At 41.3% G+C, this 26,262-nt stretch overlaps 1 protein-coding gene across 4 annotated transcripts in view; it reads right to left on the bottom strand.

Moving 5' to 3' along the window:
• Window positions 1–26,262, bottom strand: part of LOC133614571 (protein furry homolog) — an 87,100-nt gene that overhangs the window by 17,204 nt on the left and 43,634 nt on the right. For all 4 annotated transcript variants that reach the window (XM_061972640.2, XM_061972643.2, XM_061972641.2 and 1 more), the window contains exons 21-50: window positions 24,738–24,997; window positions 24,410–24,596; window positions 24,125–24,252; window positions 23,810–23,867; window positions 22,465–22,556; window positions 22,218–22,390; window positions 21,719–21,879; window positions 20,003–20,113; window positions 19,582–19,736; window positions 19,382–19,481; window positions 19,113–19,284; window positions 17,464–17,720; window positions 17,209–17,355; window positions 15,830–16,001; window positions 15,665–15,752; window positions 15,510–15,592; window positions 14,286–14,436; window positions 13,506–13,609; window positions 13,180–13,353; window positions 12,570–12,768; window positions 12,269–12,384; window positions 12,003–12,190; window positions 7,004–7,682; window positions 6,842–6,939; window positions 6,588–6,758; window positions 6,373–6,513; window positions 4,038–4,208; window positions 3,374–3,538; window positions 581–655; window positions 337–507 (exon numbers count right to left, since the gene is read on the bottom strand). In XM_061972640.2, the coding sequence (XP_061828624.1) occupies window positions 337–507; window positions 581–655; window positions 3,374–3,538; window positions 4,038–4,208; window positions 6,373–6,513; window positions 6,588–6,758; window positions 6,842–6,939; window positions 7,004–7,682; window positions 12,003–12,190; window positions 12,269–12,384; window positions 12,570–12,768; window positions 13,180–13,353; window positions 13,506–13,609; window positions 14,286–14,436; window positions 15,510–15,592; window positions 15,665–15,752; window positions 15,830–16,001; window positions 17,209–17,355; window positions 17,464–17,720; window positions 19,113–19,284; window positions 19,382–19,481; window positions 19,582–19,736; window positions 20,003–20,113; window positions 21,719–21,879; window positions 22,218–22,390; window positions 22,465–22,556; window positions 23,810–23,867; window positions 24,125–24,252; window positions 24,410–24,596; window positions 24,738–24,997 (4,947 nt within the window). The remainder of the gene's footprint in view (window positions 1–336; window positions 508–580; window positions 656–3,373; window positions 3,539–4,037; window positions 4,209–6,372; window positions 6,514–6,587; window positions 6,759–6,841; window positions 6,940–7,003; window positions 7,683–12,002; window positions 12,191–12,268; window positions 12,385–12,569; window positions 12,769–13,179; window positions 13,354–13,505; window positions 13,610–14,285; window positions 14,437–15,509; window positions 15,593–15,664; window positions 15,753–15,829; window positions 16,002–17,208; window positions 17,356–17,463; window positions 17,721–19,112; window positions 19,285–19,381; window positions 19,482–19,581; window positions 19,737–20,002; window positions 20,114–21,718; window positions 21,880–22,217; window positions 22,391–22,464; window positions 22,557–23,809; window positions 23,868–24,124; window positions 24,253–24,409; window positions 24,597–24,737; window positions 24,998–26,262) is intronic.

Raw genomic sequence — 26,262 nt, 5'->3', positions numbered from 1 at the left:
TATCTATATACATATACATATATACATACATATATATATATATATATATATATATATATATATATATATAAATAATTTTTATTGTTTTTATTTTTGAATAATACATAAAAAACATGCAATTTCCACTAACAATAATTAGTCATACCCCTGAACAAACAGTACAAATCATCGCATGCACACAGCAAAAACAACATCAACAAAACGGTAAAAAAAACTTACCTGCAACTCCTAGACAGCACACAGAAACAGAAAAGTAAAGCATTACTGCTTGAACCTGCATTGTGTAAGCAGATCCAAAACGACCGAGGATCAGTGTTTCCCTTATGGAGAACTCACCTCTCCATCCTCAAGCTCCACATCCAGGAAGTCAAAGTCCCTGAAGACTCTAAACTGCTGCTCTGAGGCGCTGTCATCCACTGTGTCCGCTTCTCGGGTCCCGTCGTCGGAAGACACGAGGCTGGGTTGGTGCTCCATGAGGTCCAAGTCTCCACAGCTCGAGAAAATTACCTTCACCACCAAAACAACAATTAATCAGGACAGTCCTGGATGAACAGCGTTTTCATCTATCAGTGTCACTTGCCGAAGGATTTTTTGTGAGGCCCACTTCTTGTCCGCACAGAGATAAAACATTGACAAGTTTCTCTCGAGTTCTTTTCTGCGGAGGGAACAAAGCCATAGAAATATAATCAGAAAGTTTTCGAACACGGCTTGGAAACGTGTCTTGAGCTATGATCTTTATTTAGCTAAAATAAAAAGAGAAGATATTTCATCCAATGGGACAAAAAAATCCTAAATAACCCTCGAATAGACAAGTAAAATTCTATTAAAAAGAATACCTGGAATTTTGGCGTTAAATTGTTGTTCTTTGCAGTGCTACCTAATAAGCAATCTAGATCAGATCCAAATTGGTTGGTGTTACATTACAGCTTCAGAGTTTGCATACACATTAGGGCCTGATCTACTAAGATCCAAATACCACACGATAATAGCATGTGCAAACTATAAAAAAGCCTGTACTGTTAGTGAGCGTGTTGCGTGTGAACTCAGAGGCAATGCAGCAGCAGCAGCTCAGTATGTCAATAGTTGCAGTAGTTACCTCTCTGTCATCAGGGCGCCGTGTTACTAAAAATTGTTTCTCAGCATTAGCTCTTATTAAAACAATGATGCCAATACTTATTTAATTTGATATGGAGTAATGTTGGCGCTTTTTGGATGTTTTTTTTAGAGGGCTTTATTAGCCGAATAGATGACTCCACTCCCAAATTGTTAGATTTAGAATGCATCAAAAAGACAAACATATGTGTTCTTGTCTCACATAGGGATTTTTAATGATAGGCAAAACAAAAAAAGTGCAGTTTTAAGAGACGCACTCCTGTGCACAGGAGCTTAATAAATTTGCATGTGTTTTCTTCGCTAACAGCCATAATATTTTGTATTCAACACATAATTTTAATACAACAGAGACACTGAAAAGGTGTTATCATTTGTGCTATGGCGCCATCTTTTGAACGAGTTCGCTCACTGCAGGTTGAAAAAATACCAGTTTTGTGCCTTGAACCGGAAGTTCCTTTTTCGTCTATTATTCGTCCAGAGCATTTCTGCTCGAAATGATTCTACATCAATCACTCCAAGCGACATTTGTTAGTTTTACAATATACCAAAAACAATTCATACTTAGTAAACCGTCCAATGTGTGATGTCTGTAAGAGTGTTTTTATGCATATTTGCACATGCTATCATTATGTAATGAAGCCAGTTTTGTTAGCATTAGCAAATATGCTGTTAGTATTATTAACTTACAATGGCAGTCTTTTTGTAATGTTTTAGTTTCGTAAATTCACCCAACCGTCACCATGGAGTTATTGAGTCTGTTTAGTTGATTAGAGAGTGAGCTGCTGCAGCTAGTGGGTCCATGACGATGGCTAATGTTTTGTTTGATCAATCCCTGTTTTAATGCTGTATGAAAGGCACTGTTTGGAAACAATTAAAGTATGTAAATAAACATTTACGAAATAGTTTGTACTGGTATGTGACTGCAGCTTATAGTTCGGTGCGGCTAATATTTATTTCTTCTAAAATTTGGTGGGTGCTACTTAAATACCACCTGGAAATATAGCCTGGAAAATACGATACATTACACCTTCTGACCCGACATACATCCATCCATTTTCTACCGCTTGTCCCTTTTGGGGTCGCGGGGGGTGCTGGAGCCTATCTCAGCTGCATTCGGGCGGAAGGCGGCACCTTATCACAGGGCCAACACAGATAGACAGACAACATTCAAACTCACATTCACACACTAGGGACCATTTAGTGTTGCCAATCAACCTATCCCCAGGTGCATGTTTTTGGCGGTGGGAGGACGCCGGAGTACCCGGATGGAACCCACGCAGTCACGGGGAGAACATGCAAACTCCACACAGAAAGATCCAGAGCCCGGGATTGAACTCAGGACTACTCAGGACCTTCGTATTGTGAGGCACATGCACTAACCCCTGTTCCACCGTGCTGCCACCCGACGTACCTGTACATATTTTTTTCAAATAACTAAATAAAAAAATGTTTTGCTCATCCCTTGATTATCATCAATGACAAGATCCTCCTCCATACATTCAACGCTATCCATAACTTTGCCCCGCCATATTTTTCTGACCACTTACACATTACCATTCCTACCCGATCACTCGGGTCTTCCTCCTCCATCAACCTGACCGTTCCCTCAGCCCGCCTGTCTACCATGGAGTTAGGAGCCTTCAGCTGCTTTGCCTGTGAAACTCCTTCCGCCCCGACATCAGGAGCAATGACTGTTATTATTTTTAATTGTAACCTCAAAACCCACCTGTTAAGGCAGGCCTATGCCTGACACAAATGTTTGTTTTTAATTGTTACTTTAATTCCATTTTTAGTTTTAATGCTGCTTTTATGTGATAAACCTTCTTGAGTGTCTTGCAAAAAAAAAAAATTATTACTATTATTCAAAATTACTTAGGGAGTTTGCCATTCAGAATGAGATAGAGATTATTTGAAATGATCAAGAACAAGTTTTGCCCATTCAGAATTAGATTTTTTGTTGATTAGTTTGCTCATCATCACTAAAATGTAATGTAATTAGAAAAATCATCCATATTATTTAAAAATCTGGATAAATCTACAGACAGGAAGTTGTATTACACTTCCAACAAAGCATGTTACCTGGGTCGTTCATGGATCATGGTGAAAAACTGTGTGTCGTTTTTTTTAAGCTTTACTTGATAGGACCAAAACACCCTCCCAACCCTGAAAACATAACCTCCTTTGTGCAAAATTACAAACAATTTAAGACACTTGTGGTAAACAAGTATAGATAAATTATTTCACTGGTATTCATCATCACCTGGGAAGACTGAGGCCTCTTCCAGCTGACGGGCACCAGCACGTTATTGGATGTAGATCCAGAGGAGCTGGAGGAGGTGCTGCGGGTGCCTGCTGTAGTTCTACTTTTCCCGTCTTGCCCCGGGGAAGCGCGCAAGTCGTCGTAGCGCCGGCCAATCACGGGCGTCTGGCGGCGCGGACACAAACACATGAGCCATGTCAGTCTCAGCAGGTCAAAGTTCCTTCGTGATAGTTCCACCTCCACTTGCGGCAAGAAAAAGACTGCATCTTTACAGTTTTAAATAACTTGTTGGCGATTTAGCTTGGATTGGCAGCTTGTCCTCGCACACTCAGTGTTTGGTGACAAGTCAGTGATTCACACACAAAGGGCTGCAGCAATGATGTGACATCACTTCCTGCCATTCATGCGCTACACAAATAGCTCAGTGTTCAGTTCCCACACATTACTTTTTTTCATGTCCTCTTGCTGCACAGCTTATTTACTGTGTTTACCTTTTCAGCTCGCAAGCTAAATCTCAAAGGGGTTTTGCTTGAAAAAGGGGAACATTTGTAGGAAAGGAAAGGGGGATAAATGTTTCCTCCTTTTAATAAGAATGTGAGCCAGACACCCACCACACCCAAAGGGTGGAGGTGTAGGGACAAGTTAACTTTTTGTGGTCTTTCACCTCTGATATGTCAAAGTGGAAATCCAGGGTTTTCCCAGGCAAGGCCTTGGAGGAGCGGTCCCACACTCTGCTGACGTCCTCATAGAAGAGGTCGCTGGAAGGCTGCGCCAAGCTGGCCGACCGACTGACCACCAGTTTCAGAATATTCAGAGCTTCCCTCCAGTGGACGCTCTGCAGCAGAAAAACACAAAACATAATAACATCATCGTTTGTGTGGTTTAATGGTTTCTATTTTTAGAGACGGCAGTGTTCTGGCGAAGCTGAGTTGAGACCACAGCTTTCAGCACGGTTTATAGTTTGGGTGTGTCTACAAATGTCCTGCAATGACACAAGACGCCCACTTCTTTTCTCCTTGTCTTTGAAGGAAAGTGACAGGAATTACAAGAACTTTCCACATTTGAAAAAAGCTGAAATCATAAAGCACAAAGCAATTAAACTACTCCCCAAATGATATCCAACATTTTTGTGCCTCAACCACACTTAAAACTTGTAGCACATCAATGTGTGTAGTAACATTTTTATCACTTAAATTGAATGTATTTATTATACAAAAGTAAATTTGTGAGCGTCTACTCCTGTTTTGATGCTTTATTATTTAACTACAGTTTCTGGTATAATTTATTTGTGATATTTAATAAGTTATTATTTTATCAAATTCCCTGTATGTGTTTATGTACTTATTTATTACACGCTTGCCAGTATCTACTCCTGTTTTATACTTGAACTATTAAACCACAGTATCTTAAATAATGTATCCTGAATTTATTCATTTATTCTAATTAAATACGTTATCATTTACTATGTATATTTATTATACAACATTACAGTCAGTATTTGCTGCTGTATTTTTTCTTTTATTATTGAACCACAGTATCTGATATCATGTATCCTGAATTCATTTATTTGTTAATATTTAATCAATTATTATTATATTATACTTTCTGTATTTATTTATTATACAATTGTCAGTATCGACTAATGTTTTTTAATGCTTTAACTATTAAACCGCTGTATCTAATATCATATATTCTGAATTGATCCATATTTATGATTTAATAAGTTATTATTCATTATATTTTCTGTATTCATTTGTGCATTATACAACACGTCTGTCCGTATTTACTCGAACCACAGAATTTGATATAATTTATCCATAATTATTTTATTTGCAATTGTTTAATAATGTACCGGTACTCATCACATATACTGTATTTATTTACTTTTCGTGTAAATTATGTTTTCTCTCATTGTTCATGTATGCTTCATTGTTATATCATTAAGTCAATTTTACTCTCTCATTTATCGATCTATTTTACTTCTTCTTCCATTACTTAACAAAGTACCTACAAACTCTATTAACTTGACCATCCCAACTGTCAGGACCATGCCCACTCCCTCACTACAGAGATCCTAATCTTCAAATACACTCAGTTGGCTGCTCATTTGCTCAATGCCTCACAGCCAAACAGACTCTTCCATTCCACACTCACCTGTGACTCATTACCAAACATCTATATATAAACCCTCCTTAGTCTGGCTCCCTCAGGCAGTATTGTTTGACTTTGAAAGACTTTAGCCTGACCACACGATCCTGTCCGTTTGTAGCATTTAGCTTTAGTCTTTGTGTGTTGCTGAACTATTTTTGCCTTTGACTACGTTTTTGCCAACTCCCTTGTACCTTTGCTTGAACTGCAGTAAAACCTTTGAAACCTGCGTCTGCATCCAAGAATGTCATTACAACAACTTTCTTACTCTTTTATTTCCCTATTACAAAATGATAACATTTGAAGATAGGAAATAAACAAATAAGTAATTACGGAGGCTTAGAGAAAGAGAATGATTAAATAAGTTCTGCTTCTTCCTGCTCTTTTTCAGGCATGATGCATTTCTGTAACACAGAATTATATTCTGTTTTTTATGGTAAATTGTGTCAAGCATGTTGTGCTTCACTTTCTGCAGGTGGTACTTCCATTCGTGCCTATTGTTTTGTCTATATAGTGCAGTGATTCTCAAACTGTGGGCTCCATCTGGTGGTATGCTAAAGAATCACTTAATTAAACATTCACCACAGTGTTACTGTTCAAACTGTGTGTAATGTTACAGTGGCCAAAATATTGTTAAATAAAACCTCTGCCTTGTTTTAATAAAAATGTAGGCCTACTACGCTACTGTATTTTAATGTTGGTCATTATTGTGGTACTTGGAAAGTCAATTGATTTCTGAGGTGGTACTTTTGAGACTCATTGAAATAGTACTTTAAACTGACAAGTAGAAAAAGTAAGAAGCAAATCATTGGACTACAGCAACCAGAAGCACAAAGGCGGTTACTGCTCACCTGAGCAAACTTCTCGATGGTCTTGAGTACCTCCGTGTTGAAGGGCTTGGCTTGGATTCCACTCAAGTCCATGTGACTCAGCAGACTGTAGATGATTTGCAAAAGGGTCTGCTGCATGCTAGGGAGACCTTTCTCCAACATCTGTTACAGAAGAAGAAGAAACACGAAGAAAACTAATTATACGCACCATCAGACGATAGGAAGGTTGAACAAACCTCGGCCATGTAAGTGACCAGTCTGACGGTGATGTCCGAGAAGGCCTCGTGCAGATACCGACACACTACATTGACCCACGAGAAGCAGTTTCGGGTGTAGGAGCGAGTTTTGTAAAGAGTCATGACGTGGGCCAGGTTGGATAGCTTGTCGTTCTTCTCCTCCAGACATACCTGAACAGCACAAGCATGCGATGAAGGACAGAAGTTTGTCTTGGGTCTGCAGATGTGCCTAATAAAGTGGACAGAGCAAAAACCTGAGCTATCCTCTCGGCAACATCCTGACAGAAGTGATTGGGGCCGTCAAAATTCTGCACCAAATGCGGAAGTAAGCACAGGACATTCAAGGGGAACCCTAATGGAGGACAGTAAAATATAATTGGAGAGGATAATTTAGGACAGGTGTTTAATTAATGTACCAATGACTTGTGAAGTGTCCACAACAGACACCCGTGACACAGGCGTGAGCTGCCAGAAGAGCTGCAGCGTGAGGTCTGTGGTGGCTACAGATGTGAAGCCCTTGAGCAAGAGCTGCTGGAGCCCAGTAAAGCTGCTCCACTTCAGCTGGCCCTGCAGCTTCTCCAACTTCTCCCGGTTCTCCGGTTTGTCCAGGGACACGTGACCCAGCAGCTTGTTGAGCAGCCTCAGAGACATCTGGTACTCAAACTCAAAGTCTGACTCCATCAGCGATACAGCAACCCAGAAGATGGTGGCGAGGAGGTTACTGGGATGGTTGACGTTGCTCGGATCTGAGATGTTGTCCTTGGAGGATGAGGGGCTGCTCCGGCTTTTGCCCAACAGAAGCTGCTGCTCGCACGCTTGGATGCGGTCCAAGGTGGCGCTGCGAGGGGGGTCCGACCACTTGTCCGCTTCGCCAAACTTCTTGGGGACGGAGGAGCTTCTCTGGTGTCGACTACGCTCTTCTCTGCGTAGGCTGAGCTGGCCCGTGCTTTTCCTGTTAGACATCAGCTTCAACGTGGTGAGTAGATCTGGAGATGACGCTCTGGTCAGGATGGCCATGAGGTCGTTGTTCTTGAGGCACTCGGCCAAGTTGTCCACCACAGATTCCAGTGTGAGTAACACTTCCATCACATAGCCCTGTAAGAGGGAGACGTGAGGTTGTTTGTGGAAAAAACATGTGTATGTTCAATGGACCAAAATTAGATGGACATTGGATTTGCATGACAATCTTGGATTTAAGCATAAATTATTGTATACCATGCATGCATTTGCATTCAAAATGATTAAGATTCCCTTATATTACATTTATTTGCAAAATGAAACAACTACTCAAAGAACTGAGTTCAATAAACTTTCAAATTGTCAGTAATCAATAAAGAAATATTAAACACTGTTAACTGTAAATTAAGAATTTTATTACGCCATCAGTGTGAATGTGTGAATTGGAAAATGTGGAAATCATACCAAAGACTATAACAATGGAACCCATTACCTCCCTGCTTGGCACTCAGCATCAAGGGTTGGAATTGGGGGTTAAATCACCAAAATGATTCCCGGGTGTGGCCACCGCTGCTGCCCACTGCTCCCCTCACCTCCCAGGGGTGAACAAGGGGATGGGTCAAATGCAGAGGACACATTTCACCACGCCTAGTGTTTGTGTGACAATCATTGGTACTTTAACTTTAACTTAAATATTTGTTTTTAATTATATGTTCTCATACTATCAGATAATTAATCTCGGAATTACAAATTAATCCACGTCATTTTAGGATTTTTTTGTTTTGTTTTTTGTAATAACACATTTTTTCCAACATTTTTCTTGTAATATTGCTTTTTTTCTATCTAAAATCTAAATACAATATAAAATCTAAAAAAAATATTAAAAAAAAAAAAAAAAAAAAAAAAAAAAATTATATATATATATATATATATATATATATATATATATATATATATATAAAATAATTTAGCTCATTAGGATTTGCATGACAGTCTTGGATTTCTCATGTTTTGGACACTCGGGTGAAGAGAGGGGCGGAGCTTTCTACCGATCACCACCTGGTGGTGAGTTGGCTGCGATGGTGGGGGAGGATGCCGGACAGACCTGGCAGGCCCAAACGCATTGTGAGGGTTTGCTGGGAACGCCTGGCAGAGTCTCCTGTCAGAGAGAGTTTCAATTCCCACCTCCGGAAGAACTTTGAAAATGTTACGAGGGAGGCGCTGGACATTGAGTCCGAGTGGACGATGTTCCGTGCATCTGTTGTCGAGGCGGCCGATTGGAGCTGTGGTCGCAAGGTGGTTGGTGCCTGTCGTGGCGGTAATCCTAGAACCCGTTGGTGGACGCCGGCGGTGAGGGATGCCGTCAGGCTGAAGAAGGAGTCCTATCGGGTTCTTTTGGCTCATGGGACTCCTGAGGTACCGACAGGCCAAGCGGTGTGCGGCTTCAGCGGTCGCGGAGGCAAAAACTCGGACATGGGAGGAGTTCGGGGAGGCCATGGAAAAAGACTTCCGGACAGCTTCGAAGCAATTCTGGACCACCATCCGCCGCCTCAGGAAGGGGAAGCAGTGCAGTGTCAACACCGTGTATGGTGGGGATGGTGCTCTGCTGACCTCGACTGCGGATGTTGTGGGTCGGTGGAGAGAATACTTCGAAGACCTCCTCAATCCTACCAGCACGTCTTCCTATGAGGAAGCAGGGCCTGGAGAATCTGTGGTGGGCTCTCCTATTTCTGGGGCTGAGGTTGCCGAGGTAGTTAAAAAGCTCCTCGGTGGCAAGGCCCCGGGGGTGGATGAGATCCGCCCGGAGTTCCTTAAGGCTCTGGATGTTGCGGGGCTGTCTTGGTTGACAAGACTCTGCAACATCGCGTGGAGATCGGGGGCGGTACCTCTGGATTGGCAGACCGGGGTGGTGGTTCCTCTCTTTAAGAAGGGGAAGCGGAGGGTGTGTTCCAACTATCGTGGGATCACACTCCTCAGCCTTCCCGGTAAGGTCTATTCAGGTGTACTGGAGAGGAGGCTACGCCGGATAGTCGAACCTCGGATTCAGGAGGAACAGTGTGGTTTTCGTCCTGGTCGTGGAACTGTGGACCAGCTCTATACTCTCGGCAGGGTCCTTGAGGGTGCATGGGAGTTTGCCCAACCAGTCTACATGTGCTTTGTAGACTTGGAGAAGGCATTCGACCGTGTACCCCGGGAAGTCCTGTGGGGAGTGCTCAGAGAGTATGGGGTAACGGACTGTCTTATTGTGGCAGTTCGCTCCCTGTATAATCAGTGTCAGAGCTTGGTCCGCATTGCCGGCAGTAAGTCGGACACGTTTCCAGTGAGGGTTGGACTCCGCCAAGGCTGCCCTTTGTCACTGATTCTGTTCATAACCTTTATGGACAGAATTTCTAGGCGCAGTCAGGGCGTTGAGGGGATCTGGTTTGGTGGCTGCAGGATTAGGTCTCTGCTATTTGCAGATGATGTGGTCCTGATGGCTTCCTCCGGCCAAGATCTTCAGCTCTCACTGGATCGGTTCGCAGCCGAGTGTGAAGCGACTGGGATGGGAATCAGCACCTCCAAGTCCGAGTCCATGGTTCTCTCCCGGAAAAGGGTGGAGTGCCATCTCCGGGTTGGGGAGGAGATCTTGCCCCAAGTGGAGGAGTTCAAGTACCTCGGAGTCTTGTTCACGAGTGGGGGAAGAGTGGATCGTGAGATCGACAGGCGGATCGGTGCGGCGTCTTCAGTAATGCGGACGCTGTATCGATCCGTTGTGGTGAAGAAGGAGCTGAGCCGGAAGGCAAAGCTCTCGATTTACCGGTCGATCTACGTTCCCATCCTCACCTATGGTCATGAGCTTTGGGTCATGACCGAAAGGACAAGATCACGGGTACAAGCGGCCGAAATGAGTTTCCTCCGCCGAGTGGCGGGGCTCTCCCTTAGAGATAGGGTGAGAAGCTCTGTCATTCGGGGGGAGCTCAAAGTAAAGCCGCTGCTCCTCCACATCGAGAGGAGCCAGATGAGGTGGTTCGGGCATCTGGTCAGGATGCCACCCGAACGCCTCCCTAGGAAGGTGTTTCGGGCACGTCCGACCGGTAGGAGGCCACGGGGAAGACCCAGGACACGCTGGGAAGACTATCTCTCCCGGCTGGCCTGGGAACGCCTCGGGATCCCCCGGGAGGAGCTGGACGAAGTGGCTGGGGAGAGGGAAGTCTGGGCTTCCCTGCTTAAGCTGCTGCCCCCGCGACCCGATCTCGGATAAGCGGAAGAAGATGGATGGATGGATGGATGGTCTTGGATTTCACGGTGGCAGAGGGGTTAGTGCATCTGCCTCACAATACGAAGGTCCTGAGTAGTCTTGGGTTTGGGATCTTTCTGTGTGGAGTTTGCATGTTCTCCCCGTGACTGCGTGGGTTCCCTCCGGGTACTCCGGCTTCCTCCCACCTCCAAAGACATGCACCTGGAGATAAGTTGATTGGCAACACTAAATTGGCCCTAGTGTGTGAATGTGAGTGTGAATGTTGTCTGTCTATCTGTGTTGGCCCTGCGATGAAGTGGCGACTTGTCCAGGGTGTACCCCGCCTTCCGCCCGATTGTAGCTGAGATAGGCTCCAGCGCCCCCCGCGACCCCAAAGGGAATAAGCGGTAGAAAATGGATGGATGGATGGATATTGTATAACATGCAGGATAGACATTTACCCTCAAAATTATTGACCCCTTATATTACATTTATTTTCAAAATAAACAAACAATTGATTCTTGTGTTGAGCTATTCATTGATTTTTGTTTTGTTGATTTTTTTGTAAAATACTGCAAGTTTAGTAAACTTTCAAACCGTCAGTAATCAATTAATACAGAGATAATTGTAAATGTAGGGTTTTATTCTTTCAATATCATGACAATTCTTATTTTGAAATAATATTTTCTTCGTCATAATACTATATAATTTATATCGGAAATAAATCTATATCCATGTAATTTTTATGATTAATTAATTAATTAATTATTGCAAAATAAAGTTTTTTTTCCTCATGTACATTTCTTCCTACATTTTTCTTGCAATATTGAACCTTTTTTCCTACAATTATGACTTTTTAAAATTATTTTCTCACGTATACCAAACATTTTTTTTCACATGATTACATATGTATTCCTGTCATTAAGTAATGACATGTGACAGTTTACTTGTAAACTATACTGTATACATTTTTTCTTGTAATATTACACTCTTATGCTACTAGTAATTTAGATTTAAATGTTGCCATTTGATACATTTTTTATTTAATTTATTCTTTTAATTTCAAATTTTTCCTGCAAAGTGTGGTCCTCATACACATTTTTAGCCTGCACCTAGACATCACTTTAAAATACACATTTAGTAAATAAATAAAGTAAACTGTTGGGCAACATCAGGTCAAGCTTGATAATTTACAGTAATAAAAGTTTCTACATTAGTCTTATACACACACTTTCACTAACCTGCACTTCCTCTACATGCTCTCCAACAACCTCCACCAGCCTCGAGAGCAAATCCGAGACAGCGTGTGCGTAGACTGGCCGGCCGAGGGCACGAAACACCTGGAAGGAGCGGCCGGCGTAGTGGCGCGAGGAACTGCACAGGGCCGTGTGTAAAGCCACGTTGCTTAGCTCCTGCTCCAGGTGAACATCTAAAAAGGAAAGAGTCACTAATACAACATAGACCACATGTGTTGATTATGGATTGTGGTTCCAGACTGAAAGCACACTTGATTCCTTGAAAACGGACACCACGTGGCGCAGGAAATGTGTCAACTGGCTGGTACTTTTGGAGATTTGATTCTTGGGTGAAATGTCTTCATGGCACCACAGGGGTCCATATGAGCTATAAAACAACACAATAAGCTATGAACTATCTTGGTAATCAACTGCAATACAAAAACAAACCTCCAGTCTAATGCATATCTGCACCACTAGGTGATGCTCTACCTACACTAAAATGAGCTCAGAAAATGGTCCTTTGTTGGTTATCGACATGCAGAACAGAATATTCAGTCTAGTTTGTGGTACCTTGTGATTAAAAACTCAATGAGCCTGTTTGTCTTCAGGTCCGTGTTAGCGGACGTCGCCAGCTCCTCCACCTCGTGTGCAATCTCGGGCAGGTTGTTGGTGCTGCCCCCGAGACTCAGGCTGGACGAAGTAGAGGAGGAACTCAGACCGGAGTCTGTTACGGGTGATGCCTGGCACTCCCTCAGAAAGTCAAAACCTCCTGAACACAACAGAGGAAATGGCGCGCTGATTAGATCTGTCAAACTTTACATACAAGCTTTTAGGGAATGGCGGAAGCTGGGTAATGATGTAATTATGTGCTATCGTGGCCTGTTATTGCACAGAGGTCTACTTTTAGGGTAAATATTTTGGACAATCAGGGAACGTCTTGACATTTGTCAAACAGTTTGACAGCGTGGGAAGCAAACGTCGCACATTGGAGCACTAACAGATGGCTCCACTTGGGGCAATCGGATAAAAATAGCTGCATGGAATGCTTTAATCAAGACCTTTGAAGGCCCCCTGCTCCATATTGCTTTTGGAACAGGGTCAAAATATTTTCGTCTCAGATAAGAGACTTATCTACAGCATCCTCTGACGGGAATGTAAGCTATTCCCTCGCATTTTCTACCTGGCGTTAAAGACTCGGCCTTGCAAGTAAGGGTCTTGGCACCGTGAAACTCGCGCGTCTGCAACAGCACCGAGGCGACGGCCTGGAAGTTGTTGTGGCAGGACAAGGTGATGAACAGGTGGAGGAGGAGACGCTTGCTGTGCTCAAACACCTCTGGACGGTAGTGATCCATGCCTGAGGACGAGACAGCAACTTTATCTGACCTCATGCTCAGAAAAAAACACAAAGTATTTATGCCTGACCTAAAGTATACACTATATCACAGAAGTTATTTTAATCACATAGATGGCTTTTCATCAGGATAAATAATTATAGCATGAACCTACCCAAAAATAGGGCATGCAGCAGTAAGGGGAGGTGCAAGGCCCAGTCCTCTCTCACACTGTGGTCCACTACCATCTCTGTCATGAATATGACTGCTATATTACACCTTGAAGAAAATGAAATATGGTAGGATTAAATAGCAAAATGGGGCTTGATTTCCTAAGATCCATATACCACGAGCTAAACAGCATGTGCAATCTACAAAAAAGTGTGTACTATTGGCGGGTGTGTTGTGTGTGATCTACTGAGACTGCGTGTGCAATTGTAAAGTGGTGCAGACCGCCCTATTTAAATGATGATTTAGCATGTACCATGCAGGGCATCTCACATAATCTCATTTACTGCACAATCATTTTATTATGCTCCTACCTGTGGGGTTTTGCTATGTTTTCAAACATGCAGCAGACATGTAACACTTTTTATGGGCATTTTAGAAGCAGTCGTCCAGTACACCTACACTGACACCACTTTTTTACCGCGAAGGTGCACTAATTGAAGAGAGACTGCACTTACTCCGCTCAGGATGCCAAAAAAGGATACTTAGAGAATTTTACGAATTTACGTTATTGAAAAACATACTAAAGAACACAAAAATTGAATTTGTTTTAATCAGCCTCTTAAGTACTTTAGCAGCTATAAAATTATACAATTATGTTGCTGAATAGTCTTATTTTGCTCACTGAACTGACGCAATCCACATTGCACACGTTTAGTAGATCAAGTTTGCACGCAAACCTTTAGTAAATCAGGCCCTTGGTGTGTTGTTGCAGTAGGTATTATACCTGTGCAGGGGTCCTCTGGGGGTGAGGGTCTCGGGCAGAAAGTCCACTAGCGGTGCCCAACAGCCGCCGTTTAGAGGCATAGGTAGAGGATGGGGCTGGTTGCTTTCCACTACGATCATCAGCCAGTCAACATACGGAGGCAGAGGTTCACCTGTGGCATTGACAGAACTTAATTCCCATTGTGTAAAAATTACTTTTTAATGATGTTCAAACAGTATGTGACACTAGAGCTTGTTTATGAGCACCAAACGTGAGAAATATATATCATTTCCCTCACTTGTTTCTCAATTTTTCAGAGAACAGGTTCCCAAATGGTTAGTATAGAAGTTTCAGGTTTTCATGATATTATCCTCCCGATCTGCATTCTAGCTAGAGGATCCCATCCCATTTTTATGCCGCCAATTTAGGCTTTGCGACACATCTTAAAATAAAGCATGGAGTTCTGAAATGTATGCACCAGTCAGCTGTTAGTTTGATCATTTTGTTTTTTCTAACAGCAACATCATGTTAGGTGAGCAAATATGCTTACCTAACATGATGTTGCTGTTAAAATGTGACTGTAAATTTGGCATATTGCTCACAAAGCTATGCTTGCGCTGTTAATGTTTGTGTCCTCCTGTGCGACACCTTAATGTTACTTTGTTGTATGTGATATATGCCATCTGTTAAATTAAGTTACAGGGTATACATAAGAAGCAGATCAAGTGCACAATATCGCTTCAAATGTAAACACAGTTAATTAGCATTAAAGCTACAGACAAATAAAACAGTGTGTCTCCAGTAGGGCCAGGGCTGCCCCTTCCTATACGCAAATCACGTACTGGGCATAGGTCCTCATTATCTCTCAAAATGGCTCGGGATCATATCTATTCATTCGAAAACTTAGAAATTATTTTGTTGTCATAAGTCAGATATATATGATAATAGCTTCAATTTAGAGGCAACTTGTTTTTCCACTCTACTGGTATTTTAAAGTGCAAAACAACCTGTTTTACTTAAAAAAGGGCTATTTAAAGCCAAGTTGTTGGCATCAACTCAAACCAGAAGGGTGTGACAGAGTTGCATTTGAGGGAAAATAGTATAAGGCCTGTGCTGGACTACTTTTTTCAGTGCCAGTTCTCACAGAAGTCTTTTCAAAGAGCCCCGGCACAATTTGCATGCACTGTGCTCATGCATTAGCAGACCGTGACAACACCATTCATAATGGCACCAAAACACACTCACTCTTATCTTCGTCGTATGATCCCCCCGAGCTGTTGCTGTAGCGAGATTCCAGACGACTGTGAGCTCGCGTCCCGTGGTTGTGCCTGACGACAGAAAGAAAAACATCACAATGCGGCGTACTATTGCGTCAATTTGCATCTTTTAACCATCTTCACCTCTCTTCATTGTCCTTCGCCTTGTTCTCTTCTGCATCTGGAAAGCTCTCCTGGCTTGCCACAACAGTGTTGCTGCTGGATGTGGTTCCTGAGGATGAGCGAAAGTGTTTAATTATGGTTGATCGACCAGGTTGTTTTAGATACAGTTTGTCCGACTAGAATTACCTGACGCTGCAGTGGCGGAGGCCTTGTTCGTGGTGGTGAAGCGATAAAACGGAGGGCTGTCACAGTGTTGCACTACTGGGTTGACTGGGTCTGTCTGCTGCAGCTCAAATATCAACTCCTCCATGGTTTGCATGGTGTTGTTTCGACACAGGTAGATCACCACCTTCTTTATCTGAGCGCATGAAGAGAACAACATTGAATAAAAGAGGGTGTTGAGCTAAGGATAGCTGGCAGTAAGTGCTCCAATTATCATTATCAATGTCTCTAAATGACACCGGGTCAAAAATAATTGGCTTTAACGGCTGTAGGCAACCTCCTGATGTATTTTTTTAAATCAACCCCACAAGATGGCAGTAGCTGCATTTGAAAATGAGCATGAGCAGCTTTATCTACACCTGCATGTGCTTTAAAATGTTGCTACACAGCTGTTGATGTGAAACTCATGCGTGTGCTGTACTGCATTGCAATAAGCTTGACGGCAGTATGAAGGCTGGCTGAGCAATTTGCTCTTTACCGCTATTACAACATTGGTTCTGTTGCTGTTTTGTATGGAGGGCCAAATGGGAAAAAATAAAAAAATACATCTTTAAATAATTACTGAAATGTGTCATTAATCAATTATAATTTTAAAAACATAAATGTGTTAAGTGTGTCATTCATTTATTTAAAGTACAAGTACATTTATTATTTAATGAATTATTTCAATATTTAATTAACTATTGAATTATTTAATTAATTACTGTTTTAGTTATTAAATTATTATTTCACAATGTAATCAATTATTTCAGGATTTATGGATTAATTTAATTATTTCATGAACATGTATGGCAGCACCTAATGAATTTGTTCTATTTGTTACACTCAGCTGTCAAAGTCAGTAATGAAATAATAATAATAGTAATATTTATTTAGTAATATAACATTTTGAAACAATTAATCAAACAATTAAATTATACAATAGTAACACATTTATGTATTTGATTCCAATTATAATGAATTAATGACACCCATCCATCCCATCCATCCATCCATCCATCCCATCCATTTCCTACCGCTTATTCCCTTTTTTGGGGTCGCGGGGGGCGCTGGAGCCTATCTCAGCTACAATCGGGCGGAATATTTATTTTAATTATTGTAATAATTTTTTTATTGATTTAATTTGTCTACTACATAGTTTTGTGCAATACACATATAACTAAGTGACCATGTGGTAAGAGAGCACTTTTTCATGCATTACAAATCCCTTTTAATGTTCAAATATGTAAAATGTGGATAAATAAAGAATCGGCCTGTCCTCTGTGGTTTCGGTAAAAAAAGGCCTCGACAACAATTACAGTATTTGCAGTCTATACAATAAGAAGCTGGCTGTTATGTCTTACAAAAGGCAGGAGGGTAGTGTCACTGCTGACACCACACAAGCTGATGAGAAACTGCAGCGTGGTTCTCAGGTTGTTGTTCCACTTTTCATTGCACACCAAAGCATTCCAGGCATTTTCCATTTCAGATCCAGGTAAGTCATCTCCATACTGGCCGAGGGGATTAAAAACAGCGGCAACTCATTGACATTGCTAACAAATGGTAGTCTTGACAGAGGTAGACTTTGAGTTTGTTATGACACAGGAACATGAACTTACCTTGGCAGTCATGTACATGAGGTTGTTGAGCACCATGGACGTGGCCTGCAGGGACCCCCAGCCACTCCCCCTCAGCTGCTGGGTAGAAGAGGAGCCACTCCCCCGTGAAGAGGAGTCATAATCGGAGGTAGGTTGCGTAAAGGCTGGAAGCAGCAGACCGCTATCTACCAGCTCTATGTTGCCAAGCCAGGGAAGGAGATAGGTCAGCATAATCTGCCTCCCGTTGAGGTGGGTGGTGGGGAACCTCTGGCTAACCTCTGCAACAAGCACAAAAATAAATCAGCAAAGTATCATCACACCCATTTGGTGCAATGCAAAAACTCTGTCAAGAATTCTGTTGGTACTACAAAACATTTGACCATTTTTCAACATCTATGTCCAAATCAGGAACATTTTTTGTAGGGCACTAAGTATATAATAGTATATGTATGGTATACATTTTATCAATGAGTAATTTTATAATAATGTTACAAATTAGTAACACTATGCATTTTATTATTTTACAATATTTATAATTTTTTATTTAACTGACACGATTTTAAGGAATGTACCAATGTGTACAATTATTATTATGTAAGTATTTTTAAATTGAGCAATCAAAAACATTTGATTTTGTTACATTTGTTTATTCCGTGAAGAACTAAACATTTTTTTCGTTAAAATCTAAAAATATTTCAAGTACTGTCTATTTAATATTATTTTGATTGTATATATTTTTATGAGTATTTAGTAATAATGTTTTTAATCATAAGACTAATTTGCAATATTAGGCATTTTAGTATTTTAAATCATTTAACACAATAATTAGCTACAAATATTACATAAATGAATAAAATAAATATTGTATGAATAAATATATACATACGGTATTTATTTTTTATATTTATTTTATAAATACATATAATGGGTGCACAAAAAAATGATTCATATGCAAATCGCAATGCTTTTTCATCCCTATTCTAAATTGATTCATGATTTTCAAAAATATTTTTTTTTTTTATCAAAACATAGAATACATTTTTTTAAATACATTTTTAGGCCATCTCCATGCAAGCAGAAGGAGCTTTGCTGACCTGTAACCTGTTTTGAAAAAGTTTTATCATAATTATTATACCAAATAATAAATTGTGAGAATCGGAATTTCGTGATGAATCAAGAATCGATATTGAATCGAAATCAGATCGAATCGTTAGGTGCCCAAATAAATATGTGCATTGTTTTTTTTTAACAAACTATTTGATATAGTCATTGTATTATGTCGTTATAAATGGCAGAGCTGCTCTTAGATGTTTATGTGACACGCTATATAAATCTTATGCTATATTGATGTTGATGACTGGTTTGTTTTACACAATGTTTGTATAGTGATAGTGCAAGCCTGAACTGCAATTTCTGTGCAAAGCGGTTGCCAGAATTTGACGTTTCGTGTGTGCGAACCGCGTGACTTTCTGTGGTAGTTGGGAGTGGCCTCACATACACTACATAACTGTTCGTGTAATAGAAGCGAAACCCTTCGCTGAGATGAGCAAGCAGTATTTAGTGGGAAACCAAAGAAAATGACAAGGCTGTAAGAAGTACAGCAGACAGAAATACCATCCCTAACTCTTTGGAGCACACAAACGCACAGGCACACATGCTGTCTACTCAACCTGAAAATAGAGGGAGCGTAAATTCGGGGTACATCCTGGCAAGCTGGCTGGAGAGCTGAGGGAGGGAGACACTGTAGAGAGGAGGCAAAGGAGCATGGGTGCCATATAGGATGTTGTTGGGCTTCTGGCTTGCAATCTTCTTGGAGTGCACAAACAACCTGGCCTCTAGAATCTGTTTCAAAGCAAAAAGGTGGAAAAAGGTGTCATGCCGACAGCAACTACGCAAAATGAAAAAATGCTTAGCTGAGAACTTGTGTGAACACTCGTACCTGCAATAGCTGCATTGAAATCTCATAAATCTCCCTGTTGGCCTCCGATGCCTTAAAGAGCACTAAATTGAGAAGCGTCACTATATCGCTTGGGTAGTTTCTGCAAACAGAGAAAAGAAGAAACATGAAAAACCTACAGCATTTATCGACACAGACAGTAGTAGCGTGGCAATAATGCCATGCAGAGGTTTTTCTTGCACCTGCTGCCACACACTGTCGCTATGGCTTTGAAGCAGCCTGAGGCCAGCTGGTAGGAGCCTGTGTAGCAGCGATCTACAGCCCAGTTGAAGAGGTTGACTTGGTCTGCGTTGAGCTCCAGAAGCAGAATGATGACTTCACATCCAAGCTGGTGAACCTGAGTCATGACAGGACAACAATGTATCCATATAGAACGTAAGAAAGGATGTAAGTAAAGTAGCCAATCATGAACTCAAACTTTCAAGTACAGTAGTAGCTACGTCTAATTGATATTTGTGCATCAACACCATGGGGTGCAGAACATTGCTGAAGTTGAATGTGGACAATGACGATGCATATGCTTTATCTTATCGAGAAGATATGCTTATATGAGACAAACATTGACTCTAAGTGTCCTGGGAAGGTAAACATTTGGACACGCACCCGCTGGTCCTGGCAGGCTAAAATGTTGTCCAGCCACTTGTAGAGGTATCCATCTGGAGAGAGACCCACATTGTCGAAGACCGGGCCACAGCACAGAACAGCAGACATGGCCTGCAACAACCAAAAGGAATGGATGATGTTTTTACTTGCACTAAAGGTTTTATTAACACTAAAGCAAATAAATGCATGCATAAATACTGCATGTACATGCCATATTGCCCAGGTATTTTGAGACTTAGTTGAATGAATTAATTAATTATAATTATAAAGCGCTTTTTCACTATTGTCTCAAAGAGCTTGAAATTAGGAAACCCAAACATTTAAATGGTGGTGGTAAGCTACATTTAAACCAGTGTGGGTGGCACTGGGAGAAAGGTGTTTGAAGTGTTTTGCCCAAGGACACAACGGCACTGACCAAAATGGCTGATGATGGAATCGAACCAGGAACTGGAACCAGGGAATGTTTAGTGGCTTGTTGAACACAAGAAGTGGGAGAAACTATGGTTTTCTGACTGTGTGTCGAATTAGACAAAATAGCAAAAAGAAATGTGGATTTATTCATGTAACTGGTAAAATTAAACAACTCCAGAAACTTAATTGGAATCAAAAGAGAACACACGTCAGCTCTACATTCATCTAATTAGAAATGTGTTTGTTTTTCTCAGAAAGACCTGACTGAGATTGTGGGCCTGATCTACTAAAATGTTGCGTGTATTAAAACACAAGCAAACTTGATAGCGTGCGCAAAGCTGATCTACTAAGGTTTGTGTCTTTTAAATGAGCAAAATAGCGAGCACATTCCATTCAGCATGTTCGCCTTCATCCATATGCAGAATATATCAGATCGCCCACAATACTGGAACAAGGAAATCCAAATGTAATCATTTAGCGGCCGCAATCTGATTTATCAAGCCTGAAATGTGTGCGGTTGCTGTTTTTGCGTCGTTATTTAGCACATTTGGAAGATACGTGCAAATTGGCACTGTTACCCCACAAATGACTGCAGTCATTGTGGCAAGAAAAAATGACTCAAAAAATGATTTGAAGCCATCAATTATCATACTAAATTAAAATGTCTCAAATATAAAAAAAAAACCCTATTTGTAATACATTTTATTGTGTTTGGAACTTTCCAGCGCACCATTGCAGTGTCTGTGTTCAAAAGTGCACCTTGGTGTGCTAAAAAGTGGGTTCTCGAGACGGCTTCTAATATTCCAGAAAAGTTGGTGCATATTATAGTTGTGTGTTGCATGCAGGGGCGCAGAAAAGGGAGGGTAAAGGAGACGGATTCTAGGGGCCCATGATGGTGGGGGGCCCAGAGAGGCCCCTAATGATGATGAAATTATAATACAGAAAAAATAATGACACTGTGTTGGGGGCCCTGTAAAGATTCTTTTCATGGGGCCCAAAATCCCTAGCGGCGCCCCTGGTTGCATGTTCCACAAAATGCAAAACACCAAGGCTTGGAGCATGATGCCATGGACGTGCAATAAATGACTGTCTCCATAGTGCCAGTCATAGTACTTGCCAAAACCTCATTTAAATAGGGCGGCATGCATCACTTTTATTCATCACTTTCATGTTATCTATTGCACATACAGTCTTGGTTAATCACCTGCGACACGACCCCTAATAATAAGTGCAATGTATTTGTTTTCACACGCTATTTTGTACTTGTTATTAGGGATCTTAGCAGATAAGACCTTATATGTTTACCTTCAAGGCACAGTACTGATATCTTTTGATCTGGTGATTTCTGTCACTGTAGCGGTCCAAAGGGGTGAACATGATGCTGAAGGGGCCGGCCCACTGGCTGAAGAGGATGAAGAGATGATGCCGTAGGCTTTGTTGTGGAAACAGGAAGCGCCTGTGGTGCACTATGGAGGGAAAACAAGTCAAGCTCTTACATGTGTACTCATCTAATTGTTAAAAGTCTGCAGAATGTTAAATTATCCAAAACATTTTACTTCTGAAATTGAAATTTCCATTCAATTATGAGATGTTAGTGTCCCAAAATAGAATAGAATATATATTTATTGTCATTGTACAACGAAATTGCAAACAAACTCATTTAGTGCAAATTCATAATGACACATAAAAAACATAAGAACATTGGTACTAAGATAAATAAAATGAATTGTCAACCATTCTAATGAGGACTTATCAAGGTTTAGAAACGTATAATCATTAACTGCTGTTATAAGTGTGCGACTACCTGGCACACACTGGATGAGGTTGGCTACCATGGCGCTAAAGTGAGCTCGGATGTCCTTTAGAATCTCTGCGTCTTTATCATTCTCAGTTTCTAAAAGCATCCGGGTCAGATCCACGTACTCCAAGAAGAGAGCGCCGAGGGCGAGGGTGTCACGTTCAAGAGCACCGTTTGTACTAAAAACACAGGCAGATGATTCAGCGCTCAGGTATGACAGTTTGTTAAATAACATTCTGCCAGATGCACAGACCTGTCACTGATGACGCCAGCGTCAGCAAGCAGCTCAAAGATGCGCAATAGCTGAAGTCGCAGAAGGTCCCGACGTTCGCGCCGCTTCTTGTTCTATAGAAATTATTATTAATTATTGAGAACGATCCATAATGACATAAGAAACATATGCAGGTATGTACTTTTATGGAAAATAAGGAAGGGAAGAGTGAGGCACAAAAACAATTAGATGCTCTGATCTTACTGTACATGCTCTATTTAAGCCCTCTTTTAAATTAACTACCAAATCTCCTGTTGTTGCCGGGTCCAAATATATAGGCATAGCTGCTGTGGCTGTAGGCGACCTCTTGGTGTAGTTTTTTTTTTTAAATTATCTGCACAAGATGGCAGTCTGCATTTAAAGTATCATGCCTAGTTGGCATCCAGAGGATTTATTTACCTTTGTGTGAGCTGAGAAACGACAGTTTTGGTACTCAGCTATAGATGTGAAACAAGGGCTCTGTTTACACTTGACACCAAATCTGATTTTTTTTGTGCCCTCAATGGACACATGCAATTAACACATCTCTTATTTTCAGCAGTGTAAACACTTCAAAGTGCTGCTTCAAATCATATATTTTCGCATTAGATTTGGGCCACATCGAATTTAGAATCTTTTGGCAATGCGACATGTTTGTGACTTTTATATCCTCTTTGCTCAAGCTACGTCATTCGCGTTGGCAGCAATGCAATTAACACATCTCTTATTTCTCCTCCTGCAGTTCTTCTCCAACAATTGCCTACTTCCTCTACACAACAGCCACGGCACAAACCCACCAACACGCTGATCTTTTTTGTCCATGTTAGTTAGATAGTCGCGACCTCCTTGTTCATTTACGGAATCCAGTCCACTTTCTTTGTTTTCAATGTATCGAACTGTGCATGCAAGTGACGTCAAGGCGACATTGGGGGTGCATTGAGGCCTGTGCGCGTGAGTCTGATAAATATCACATTTTACAGGCCTGTGCGCGTGAGTCTGATAAATATCACATTTTACTTGTAAACTAAACAATCAGCTGGAGAAAATCAGATTTAGAAAAAATCAGATTTGGTCCACTTTGGCCTGCAGTCAAGGTAAGACACAATTTGTATCACATTAGCGGTATTAATGCTGGCTGAGCAATTAGCATTTTTGTAAATGTTGGTTCTGTTGCTGCTTTTATGCAGTATTCTTGCTAATAAATGACAATGTGGTCATTTTCCATCCCACTTTTTCGTGCACTCCAAATCATTGTTAAGTTAAAAGAAAATTAAGTTTTCACTGAACAGGTAAATAAACAGTTATAATTAGAGCATTTAAAACTGTGCTTAAAATAAAAACAAACAACCTCTGGTCTTCTTTCCAGTGCCTCTTTCATTAGTGGATGAAGTTCCTCCACAAGTTCCCTGCACCCAGACACATATGTCAACCAGCGGTCATTGTGCCAATCAACAGCGAATATATTATTATACGTTTTTAATCAACAAAAAGCACTTAACCTAAAATATGTTAGACACTACAATAAATAACAACAAAGCATCACAGTAATCCTATGCTTGCCCCACATTTAAATCCACACAAATAGAGGTCAGTATGCTTTAATTACTTCAAAAAACTATGAAATGTGTTCTGACTTCCGTTGTACTGCTTCTGTGGGAAATACCTGAAGACGAGGGAATTGGTGCGGCCAAAGCCCAGAACCAATGATTCTGTCAGCTCCACACTCTCAGCCCTCATGAGTGGAACCAACTGCTTGAGGAGCCAAGCAACAGACGGACAACCTGCGACCACCTGAGACATCAAACCACAACATTACTTTACATTTGCTTAATGACTCCGTGAACAGCCAGAACAGTGGATAAACATGTTGCAGCCGTGTAACTGATCCTAACTAATTTGATATCTTACTCTTGATACCAAGGGACAAAGCTTAAAAGGACTCTGCTACCTTATCATAGCCCACGGCGCTGTCGGGCGTGGCCGTCGTGATCTCAGATGTCGATGCTCTCAGGTGGCCGGGGCTCATGACGCTGGGCTTGGCCACAGCAAAGCAAAGGATCAAGTAGTTCCTCCATAGGGTTACATAGTTGTCAGTGCTGCCGGACGTGCTAGTTTTCTTTGCATTGACCGGGTTACTGGAAATGCAAAGTGATAGAACATATTGAGAGTTCTGAGTTGTTTATAGCAACAGTTTGATGTACAAGGAGAAGTTGCAATTTATTACAAATACAGTATACAGACACAGTGTCTAGTGTAGGTGTTTCAAGCAAACTTACTTGGGGTCCACCACAGGCATGAGCATCTGCATTCGAGTGAAGGCATAGGGCCACGCGTAGCTGAGGGCCGTAGGGCAGTGTTTGGGCAGATGGTCCTGCCGGAGAAGGCTGTACATGCACAGCACCCATGGGTCCTTCACCGACTGCGCCAAGATCCAAACGTGCGAGGGGCTGCGGATGTCGTAGTGACTGTTGACGAGCCGGGCGTTCCACTCCACCAGCCACTGAAGGTCTACGTGGTGGCCAGCGGACGTGTTAGCCTGATAGGCAAAACAAGGTCAACTTTTAGTTGCTTTATAAGGCAAAGCAAATTATTTCTTATTTCTAGCAATTCTTACACACCTCCAACAAGTGTTACAAAATGTCAAACATCATTAGCATTTTTTGTTTGATTATTCATCGGTCTGTTAGCAAGCTACTTATGGATCATAAAGGATTTGTGAAATGTATTTCATGTGTAAGCTACTACTTCTATACCTAATCCGCTGCACAAAAGGGCAAACATTTGTACTGTATTTACAAATTACACAGTATATACAAACATAAGGTTAAGAGGGGAGGAGTATATTTACATCTAGAATTATATATACACAGTATATATCCGGATATATCCGTAGGGGAGATCCGTGGTGCGCTACTTGGACACAGGCCGGGGTCTGATCACCCCCGGCTGGGTCGCCCGGGCGAGGGTGTCTGATGATTAAAGACCCGAAACACCCTATGACCCCGGGTTTATCACTGATGACGTGTCCAAGCATCACCGTGAGGAGTATTCAAGTTCTATATATATATATATATATATATATATATATATATATATATATATATATATATACATATATATATATATATATATATATATATATATATATATATATATACACACACACACACACACACACACACACACACACACACACACACACACACACACACACACACACACACACACACACACACACACACACACACACACACACACACACACACACACACACACACACACACACACACACACAGGTAAAAGCCAGTAAATTAGAATATTTTGAAAAACTTGATTTATTTCAGTAATTGCATTCAAAAGGTGTAACTTGTACATTATATTTATTCATTGCACACAGACTGATGCATTCAAATGTTTATTTCATTTAATTTTGATGATTTGAAGTGGCAACAAATGAAAATCCAAAATTCCGTGTGTCACAAAATTAGAATATTACTTAAGGCTAATACAAAAAAGGGATTTTTAGAAATGTTGGGCAACTGAAAAGTATGAAAATGAAAAATATGAGCATGTACAATACTCAATACTTGGTTGGAGCTCCTTTTGCCTCAATTACTGCGTTAATGCGGCATGGCATGGAGTCGATGAGTTTCTGGCACTGCTCAGGTGTTATGAGAGCCCAGGTTGCTCTGATAGTGGCCTTCAACTCTTCTGCGTTTTTGGGTCTGGCATTCTGCATCTTCCTTTTCACAATACCCCACAGATTTTCTATGGGGCTAAGGTCAGGGGAGTTGGCGGGCC

Source organism: Nerophis lumbriciformis, linkage group LG17, assembly GCF_033978685.3.
Source record: "Nerophis lumbriciformis linkage group LG17, RoL_Nlum_v2.1, whole genome shotgun sequence".
NCBI classification, from domain to species: Eukaryota; Metazoa; Chordata; class Actinopteri; order Syngnathiformes; family Syngnathidae; genus Nerophis; species Nerophis lumbriciformis.
This window is presented reverse-complemented; position numbering and strand designations above follow the sequence as displayed.